Source organism: Montipora foliosa, chromosome 6 (assembly GCF_036669935.1).
Source record: "Montipora foliosa isolate CH-2021 chromosome 6, ASM3666993v2, whole genome shotgun sequence".
NCBI lineage: Eukaryota > Metazoa > Cnidaria > Anthozoa > Scleractinia > Acroporidae > Montipora > Montipora foliosa.
The window spans coordinates 40,251,198-40,261,197 of NC_090874.1; the positions used below are offsets into that span (position 1 = coordinate 40,251,198).

General features: G+C 37.1%; 2 protein-coding genes across 3 annotated transcripts in view; one reads left to right on the forward strand and one right to left on the reverse strand.

Moving 5' to 3' along the window:
• LOC138007345 (uncharacterized) overlaps positions 1 to 699 on the forward strand; it is a 5,185-nt gene extending 4,486 nt beyond the window's left edge. Inside the window, exons 5-6 of the mRNA XM_068854170.1 lie at positions 389 to 448; positions 530 to 699. Of these exons, the coding sequence (XP_068710271.1) occupies positions 389 to 448; positions 530 to 588 (119 nt within the window). The 3' untranslated portion in view covers positions 589 to 699. The remainder of the gene's footprint in view (positions 1 to 388; positions 449 to 529) is intronic.
• Positions 700 to 5,198: 4,499 nt separating this feature from the next.
• Positions 5,199 to 10,000, reverse strand: part of LOC138007343 (BRCA1-A complex subunit Abraxas 1-like) — a 16,940-nt gene continuing 12,138 nt past the window's right edge. Inside the window, exons 7-10 of one of the 2 annotated variants that reach the window (XM_068854168.1) lie at positions 9,247 to 9,372; positions 8,790 to 8,874; positions 8,393 to 8,507; positions 5,199 to 6,613 (exon numbers count right to left, since the gene is read on the reverse strand). In XM_068854168.1, coding sequence (XP_068710269.1) covers positions 6,156 to 6,613; positions 8,393 to 8,507; positions 8,790 to 8,874; positions 9,247 to 9,372 — 784 coding nt within the window. In that variant the 3' untranslated portion in view covers positions 5,199 to 6,155. The remainder of the gene's footprint in view (positions 6,614 to 8,392; positions 8,508 to 8,789; positions 8,875 to 9,246; positions 9,373 to 10,000) is intronic. The other variant, XM_068854169.1, reaches the window with a different exon arrangement.

Here is a 10,000-nt window from a genome sequence, read left to right on the forward strand (position 1 = left end):
AGTAGTCAAGAATCACTCAATTAATTTTTTGGATCCGATATCCCTAGCGAATGTATCTCTTTTGCTAGCCAAAAAGTGATAATTTTAAATGGAAATGGGAGAAGGAACTCAAAGTTGATTAAAATTATTAATAAATATTTGAAATCACCTGTTTGCCTCTTGGATTGAACTTTTGCTTCATTTTCCTTTCATAACAACAAAAATTAAATTTGTTTTCGGAACATCTGACTCGAAGTACAGCCATTACCGGTAGTTATTTCTGTCCACTGTAGCTACCAGTGCTACAAATGTCATGGTTATAATTATTTGCAAGCTACTTAAATGCCTCTTTTAACACCTGCTTCGTTGGCAAGCTAGATTTTAGAAATTCTCAAATCTTATTTTGCAGGTTTATGTGATAAAAAGCAAACAGAAATATCAAGAGCCATCAGGAGGGCACGAGCAATGGGTATTGAGAAACATGAAGCTTGATTTTATATTCCTCTGATCTAACGCTGACTGCGTGTGTCTCACTGGTTGTTTCCTTTAGGTTTTATGCCTGTGACGATGAAGTATTTGGCTTTCCATGATGACCCAAAGTTATTCTAGAAGTCTTTTTGGATAAATATTATCATTAATTCTGTGCTGTTTTCAGTCTTGCCAACCTAAAACTTGCATTCTGTAACCAAAGATGTAAATAAAAATCATGCCCCCTTTACATATTGTTTCGAAGATTATTTCTTTTAACAAACATGGGCAGTTGCTGTTGATCTGTTAACCTACTTATAGCAATGAAATCAATACAGTGTATGTACATGTATTTCAGAAGCTGATTCCAACATGAGTTTGTTTACAATAAGGCAAAGCTTGTTTTTCTTGTATGCTAATATTCACCTCTCACAATTTGAACCATCGTTTTGAGTCCAGAGGGACATGCTCTTTGTGGAATGTTTTTTAAGCCGTTCAAAAAACTCGCAGCACGTTTTATCGGGTCTAAAAACACTCGGCTACGCCTCATGATTTTAAACCCTGATAAAACACTGCTGCTCGTTTTTTAAACATTACTTAAGAAGGTACTGTATCAGTATTACAGTATGTGACTTTGTAAGCATTAACGCTTTAAAACTGAATAGGCAACTTTCATGATAGTTTAAAACATGAATAAGCAACTACAACTACCAGTTTGTCTTTCTTTTTTTATTTAAATTTTGTATTCCCAGCGGGGTAAAAATAACAGTAGCTCTAATTAGCATGAGAAAAGCAAAACCTAAAGGATTCTGGGACTTGTAGTCAAATGGTGTCATCATGCAAATATCCTATTCTGGACTCTGTTGGCGAGCAAATCTGTATGTTGCATCAAAATAGAAGTGTGTCCTACCTTAAAGGGGTTGTGTCACGAAATTTAGCTAATTTCAGCGAGTGGGCACTGGCCATTGAGGGAAGGTTTGAATAAAATTAAGCAGGGATGGGAAACCTTTTTTTTTTGGACTGCAACAGGGGTTTAAAGAAATTTTCACTCTAACAGTTTTTCAAAGTTCGCCTTTGTTGTTTAAATTAAATTCTGTATGCTTGACATGTACAGACATGCAGTCATTGTTTTTGTCACAAAAAGGAAAGGAACTTCATTTACATGTAAGTGTCTAGTCGTGCTAGTGCTGGAACACTAATAGGCCACTTGCACTAAGAAGTCATGTGACATTGTTTTTATGAAAATGAAAGTTACATGATTTTGCCTTCGAAACACTATTAGTGGTTCATCTCTTAAACAAAATGAGATGCTTCCGTGAAGCATACACTGGGTTGCCTGTGGTACGTGTTACAGAAAATCAGAAGGCAGTGAATTGTGTGGTATTGAACTACAGCATTCCAGTCTCTGAAGAATAACAAATAAAAGAGAAGCGAGAAACATTGGCTTCTGGGCTGAGGTGTTGATAATTTTCAAGTTCCCTCACAACTTCTTTTCACCACAAGTTTAAGCGTTCCCTCTGAGCATCTGACAGCTACAATAGTTCGCTGAACTTAATCCCTCTGTTCAGCGGGGTTAGTATCTGGATGGGAGACCAAAAACAATATACCCCTCAAAACAGAAGCATTGGACCGAAAATTCTATTTTAACGCTAACAAATGCGGACCAAGCAAGGAACTGATTTTGTTAGCTTGCTTTATGCAAAACAAATATTGATGCAAAAGTAAACAAAATAGTGGTACAAAGTTTTTGGGAAGAGCAGAAGGAAGTTTTCTGGACGGTCGATCGAGAATAAAATATTTTGCCATCAGCAACGACATTTATGACACGAAAACAACATTAATTTTTAACCCCGAATATAAAAAGTTACGATCACCGACAAACATTCTTGGAGATTTTTGCTATTGTACTTTTGGCTGCACAAGTAAAAGTGCAAAATCGAAAGTTACATCAGATTCAGAGGGCGCCGTGATGAAGTTACCGCGGTGTGTTTACTTGCGAAACAGTGTCAAATCATCATTTCACACAGATACCGGGTTTTTGTTTTTGTACGTTTTCTTTTTCTTTCAAGTGTTATAAAGTTTGACAAGAAATGTGCGAATTCAACACAAAGATCACAATCGCCCAATTCTTCAGGTTGACAGTCAAAACTTTACTCTCCAAGACGAGGTTATTTATCGCCAGGTAATTCCATCGTTTTGGGGATAGCAGCTACTTTATTATTCATCAGTGTCAGTTTTTTTTTTGCCGATTTTGGGGGTCATTTTGTTGAAACTCAAGCAAGCTTCCAACAGACCTGTTTATTTTTGTTACACTATACCACAAAAATGCTCCCGTATCACATTTCAACACACGTATGCAAATTTGCTAAGCTCAAAAATTACACAACATGATATTAAAGTTCACAAAGGCTGGAAATATCTCGGCAAAATCCTTTTCCAGCGAAAAATTAATCGAAACAAACAACATATTTACTATTAGAGGCAAAAATACCTTCCTATTTCAATTGAGTGCGTGCAAACAAGAGATGCAGTTAAAACATTTTTGACAGTTCACATCAAAACCCTTTTCGACTCGCAACGCTGGCCGTAAATAATGAAGCACAAAAGCGACAACAACTTTCATTCAAATAATTCTTCGCTGTCACATTTCCAAATATTTTACACCTTTGCAGAGTTGAGTACAAAATAACGGTAAATGTAAATTGTCAGACAACTAAGATGCGACTTGAGTAAACACTGTGATGCATTCTTGTAGGCGTTCGATTCCTTCAATGTTAATTTGTTAAATCATAGTTAGTAACTATGGTTAAATCCATAAAAAAATTGCTATTTGATTTCCGTGTTTTATATAATACCAAGTTAGTAAAATATTAGAAACAAAGTTCACTTGATATCCAAAGGCAAAAAATGAAATTGTTGTCGAAGACCATTACTCGTCTCTTAAAATCCAGATATTTATTTTTCAGCGCTGTCTTGCTCATCCAATTGACGATCCATTCTTGAGCTCCATGAGGGTATATTTTGTTTAAAGATCCACTAAAACGCCATTCACGTCAATGACTTATTAGTGAAATTTCCAATTGTTATACCGGAAGATTGTGCAGAGTTGAGAACAGGTAAATACAAATCTGACAAATAGCGAGACAACTGAGATAACAGATCCACTATAGGGATTCCTTCTCTGTCTTTGTTGAACCCATACTGAGTTATTCATTTGGTTTGAGTGTTGTACAAAACACCACACTTGGCAAAATTTTAGGAAGACAGCTCACTTTGATTACGGCTCGACGGGCGACAGATTGTTGTCGAAGTCCATTACTTGTCGCTTCTAACATTCGACCGCCTGTCTTGTTCAGTATCCAATTCGCTTGCCATTATTGGGCTTCACAAGGGTACATTTTGTTCAAAGATCCACTAAAACGCCATTCGCGTTACATGACTTTCGACGCCATTGCCGGTTAAGTTAATCGTTCTACTGTGTCCACCAGAGAAATCTACGCATTTCCCACTACCCTCTCGATCCTAAGAAAATACGCGTAGAAGGCTCTATGCACAAAGACACCACTTAGCAGGGAAGTGACAGGAAAGACTTTTACCGACACGGAAAAAAAGAAAAAAAAAAAGAAAACGAAAAATAAAAAAACGACGAAATTAAAGACAGATTCCGACTGGGTTTGCGGCAACCCAGTAAAAAACGACGAAATTAAAGACAGATTCCGACTGGGTTTGCGGCAACCCAGTATAATAGTGATTTGGTTTTTCAAACCCGCACCATTTTCTTAAAATGAGAAAGTCCGTAGCTGGTCACGTGACCAAAACTTGATTTTCTTAAAATTATGAATTACCACTTTCTGACACAAATTTTGCACTTGAACTTCAACGAAAATGTTGAAAAGATGATGTGGTAACGTTTATGGCACATCTGAACTCAACTATCACGGTATGCCCTCCAACATGGCAGCCAAGACAAATCATGCTACTTTGTTGAAAAATCAAAGTACCATAAAATATCTCCCTTAAATGCGTTTCCTCTCAAATTTCGCGTGTAAGATAATTTTTATGTGTTCTGTCAATTTTTGGCAACAGCAAGATTACAACTCACTGTTTAAGGGGAGCATTGGTCACATGACCTCTTAGTGCAAGTGGCCTATTGGGGACACTAAACTGAAATTAAAAATTAACGCAAGTGAAGTCAATTGTTGGTTTTTGAGGAGAGGGGGAAAAAACCTCTTGGCGCCGAGTATGGAACCAACAAACTGACAACCTTCATTATGACACCAAGTATGAGAGATGAACCCAGGTCACATTGGTGGGAGGCAAGTGCTCTGACCACTGTGTCATCCCTGCACAAAGCTTTGATTTGTGTTTTTTAAAAGTACCAGTAATTTCAGGGTTAACGTTGAGTTGCATAGAGAGTAGGGGCAAGTAACTGGTAAAACAACATGACGCGTGCCATGACTGCCATGACACAGCCCCTTTAATAGCGATACAAAAGGTAAAAATTAAAGTTAATTATTAACGGCATCTTTTAAATGTGCAATAACCTATTGCAGGGATATCAAAACTTATGTTCATGTATGTTCATGTAGTATTATTTTATCCAATGAATAAGTACAAGCTTGGACATTAATGAAAAGTTCCATTCTCATGTTGAAAATTACCTGTTGTTTCTTCATTTCAATCTTCCTTTAGCAATATGTGGATGATACACGCATACATGTACATGTATCAACAGAAGTTGTAACCATCCATAAAGACTTCATATTTATTTACAAGTACAAAACAGGTTAAAGTAAAGTACTGTTTGTTTTCTTACCATTGCATAAGTTTGCCTAGCGAACAGATCTACTGTACCAGGCTCCCAGAGGTACTGATTTGTTTCTAAAGGATACTTTGTAAAAAATCTCTATAACAGCAATCTTTATACAAAACTGATAGCATATGCAATCCCGAAAACATTTGTACATCTGGTAATATTTGCAGAAAAGTCAGTCAGTCATCATCTCGAGGGGAAATTTGGAATGCAGTTTCAACACCCCTAAATATTATTCTTCAAGAAAACGTACATGTAATGCTCTGTCATTAAAAACAAATAGTTGAAGAGAATTTAGGCAAAACTAAATTGAACTACAATGTACATGTATACTGTAAATGACTCCTTTTTTAAAATTGTTGGTGAATTCTTAGCAATAAAACTAATATGGTTATTGAACAAGCAAGAGGTCAAGATCGTGGGATATCAAAAAAGGGTATGTTTCTTTTTTTATCAATTTAACCTCATTTCTGTAAAAACAATTTTCAATTATTTCAGTTTGTCCTGGTGCAAATCGCAAGGACCACATAAATCAAAGTAATTACTGAAAGAAGTTCAGTTAACTGTTTTTTCTGTTATCTCTTGATTGTATCAACATCATTTAGGCATGCATCCGTTCTCATAAAATAAGATTCTAGATTGCAAGAGCATCGGTTTTTGGCTTTTGTTTCCCAGCAGTTCAAACAAAAGCTGCAAAAACCAGAAGCTCTCACAGGAAACTAGCATTGTACCTTAAGACTTGACAGTTCACAGCAGAGCCACAGCACTGTTTATTGCTGGTATTTCGCAGAGATGAACAGAGTAAATTGGATGACCAAACAAACAACAAAAAGACCAAGTCATACAACCATGTGCTACAGTTTTGCATAAGGCCATCAACTATTGATAAAATCTCTTAAAAAATCGGCGAAGATGATTCCATGGCTAAATTCTGTGAAAACGTCTCTTCGTAGCTCAACTCATTCCTTTTCATACTGTCGCTATTAGAATATGATTGTGTCTCATCATCTGTAATGTCATCATCATCATCATCATCATCATTATCATTCACAGCTGAATAACTCGCAACTCTAGTTGGAGTCCTCTGTTTCCTCCTTCTGCTAGAATGTGCAGCTTTCCCAAGAACCTTTTCATTGACATCAGATTTCTCTTTTTCACTCCAGGAATATTGATCATTTCTTTCCTCCAAGTTATTTTCTGAAAAATGTGGTTGTTTTATTTTATCATCGTCAATATTAATCCCAGCGTCCTGTTCGCTTAGATCGATCAAGTCCTTGTCAATGTCCTGGTTTGATTTACTGGAAGCCAAATTTGGCTGTGGAGATCTCTCTTCAGCAACCTCACTAAGTTTCTCTGCAACAATACAAGAAATTAAAATGGTTGTCTTCATAAGGAGAAAATAATAATAATTATTGTTATTATTAATATTCTTATTATTAAGTTTCAATTGCCATCTTTTCTTCTGTTAGGCGAGTCATAACAAATGACTAAAGGCTAACAGAATTATCTCTTCTTCACATTTTCAACACTTTCCTCAATATCCTTGCAGTTCCCAACAAGGCAGTTTTTTGCATTACTCCAACATTGAATGGTATCCTTAGCTTTCCAATCCACCTATCAAATCCTTTGGTGACACTTCCCAGGGCTCCTATCACTACAGGTATGACTTGTACCATATTATTATTATTATTATTATTATTATTATTATTATTATTATCATTATTATTATTATGAGATTCTCTCCAGCTTTCAATTCTTGCTGGGTGTTCCATGTCACATCTCAGCTCCTTCCCCCAGCTCAGAGACGCAGCACCTTTCTGAGGATATGTGATGTTCCCAACAAGGCCGTCATCTGGGCACTGCCAGTTATAGCCGGTATACCTAGGTACTATGTATTATTATTATTATTATTATTATTATTATTGTTGTTGTTGTTGTTGTTGTTGTTGTTGTTGTTATTATTATTATTATTATTATTATTATTAAACCCAGGGTTCTCTACCTTCCAGCTCCATGAACGTTTTCTCTGAGTAGTCTCAGACTGGTGTTTACTTACCTTCGTTCAAAAAATCAACATTTTCACGGTTGGACTGGAATGAACATGCAATGAAGGCTCACGCAGAAAATAACTTGAATCTGTAAAGATTCGCCTGCATTAGCCTCTCCCTCATGCTTGTTTCCATGGCTACTGTGAGAATACAAATGCCGCCTATTGAATTGCAGTGTCCATAATTTTGAGGCTACAATGCTTGGTCAATAATATGACCAAGTCAAAGCAAAATTAAGTTTTCTCCACCCTGATTGGCTAAGAGAAATGCAGTTTCCAGGTAACACAGTGCAGAAAAGATGAGATCACTGCAAAAAAAGTCAGTGTCTGACACTTGCACACTGCAGACAGCAGATTAACCCAAACCTAACCTTAATCACTCACTGAAAAACTGAAAAATGTCCCCATTAGCACACAGTTATTGAAAGCCAACTGTTTTAAAATGGGTGCTTAGACTTAAAAATTTATAATGTTTATCAGTGCTAATGTATATGAAGGCACTGGCAGTCTGCTTTACCACCTGCTTCGTTGGCAAGCTAGATTTTAGAAATTTAGTACACCTAAAAGAAGTAACAAAACCTAGCATTCTGGCCCCGGTTTCTCAAAGCCTGCATAACCTGCATTAATACCATGGAAACCTATAGGTTTTGATACCTCTTCACCAACGGTTAGCATGAACCAGGCTTCAAGCAACCGGCCCCTATATGGTCAATGATCAAAGAAAGGTTACTTAAGATGGCCAATCAAACGTGAGCCCCAGATGTCGCAATTTTTGTGTGACTGCATGGCACGTATGTATTTCACCTGATTAATTATGAATCCTCATCTCGATATTTTTTTCAGGTATATCATTAATAAGTAATCACATGCTTTTTCTTGTGCAGTTTGAAATATATAAGCATAGCTAAATTTTGTTTGTCTTTAAAAAACTTACATAGTTGTGCACTCAAAATCATGTGATTACCTATACAAATTAAGGCTAATCAACAAAAATAAATCATAATCAAGTTAATTAACTTAAATTCAAAACCAGAATGATGCCTTCAAGATCTTCCAAAATGTCAAATGAGGAAAAGTTTGCTAACCATTTCTACTACTAAGTTGCTGCCGGCAACTCTCCACTTCCCGTCTTCTCATTTCTACCTCTTCGGTTAATGATGACACTGTAGTTTCACTGATTTTAACAACTTCAACCAGCTCCTGGGAAATACAACCAGAAAAGAGTTTTCAGTACCAAGCAAAAAGAAAATTGGTGACAGCAGTTCCTTTAAGTAAAGCTATGATCCTCGCAGTTATCCATGGACACAATTTTCGCAATTGCTTAGAGTAGCCTGAAAATTTCAGGACTTCAACGGGGTTTGAACCCGTGACCTCGCAATACCGGTGCTACAGCTGTACAATCCAACCACCTGAGTTATAAGGCCTGTATAGATGCAAAATATGGGATTTCACAGGATAATAGCAGACTGTTGTCAAACTAACCTGCAGTTTTTTCATCATTGTAATGTACATTCCATGCATATTGGAGGATTGCGTCATGCATCCCTTGTCATCAACAAAGTCATTCCTGCAAGTCAATAAGTTTAAAGGTTATAGCACTGCTATTTGATAGGAAGCATATCTATGGGTAAATGGTTATCCTCAAAGTCATTGAAACGTTTCAAGCTCCAGCTAGCATCCATCACTGAGAGTTAATAACCATTGCTCTGAATCCTTTCCAGGCTTTCCAAAAATAAATTTGGTTATAGTTTATCTGATACTGAGCCTTGCTGCTTTAGGGGCAAAGTCAACACCAGTATCCATGGATGCATGCAGAGAATCGGGCAAAGCAAAACAAAGTACTTTTTGCCACCCAAAAATACTGGTGGCCAGGCTTGAGCTAAACACATCATCCTTCAGTTAAAAGTTAACTAGCCATGGCCAAGTTCCTCAAAATTACCTGTAAGAATCGATTACTTCATAAAACAGACTTGAAGTAGCTTGTGCCGCGAGACTGTTACATCTGTATTCAGAATGTGATGTATCTCCAAGGTTTAATATCCGCACTTGAATTGGCTCAAAGATCCTGGAAGGAGGATTTTTTTTTTACTAAAAGTATGCTCCTAGGTTCTAATAACCATGAATGGAAATTACCTACATAATCGTATTGAGTGACTACCATAAAGAGTCTTCTCTAGAAGAAGAACTAGGTTATACAGTGTAATACTTAATATTTATAGAAATAGCAATCACAAATTCTTGACTTTCTGTGAACAAAACAACCTGCAAGGAGATGGTATTCAAACTCGGAAGGCATAAACACTACTTAGCCTTGGCCCTGGATCTGGAGCTTCGAGACTAAGCATCTTCTGGAGGACTAAGCTGATTTCATTTGCCAGAGGAGACTAGTTGGTGATTTTCTCATCGATGCTCCTATCCCACCACATCTCCACAATCCCATCCTCCGAAACCCTCATCTCAACCAGAACCTCCTTACACCACACATCAGCACACTTAACACCATATTTCAGACAATGTTCCCAGTACACCCTCAAACCCATTCGATCATGCCTCCTAACTGATACTCCCTCTGCACTAAACCAGTATAACCACTCGCCACATGCCCAACCGACTCCACCTCCTTGCCACACACTTCAGACTTTTGATCTACAGTCCCCTTCACAATGGTGGCCAGAAAATAACTTGTTTGCAAA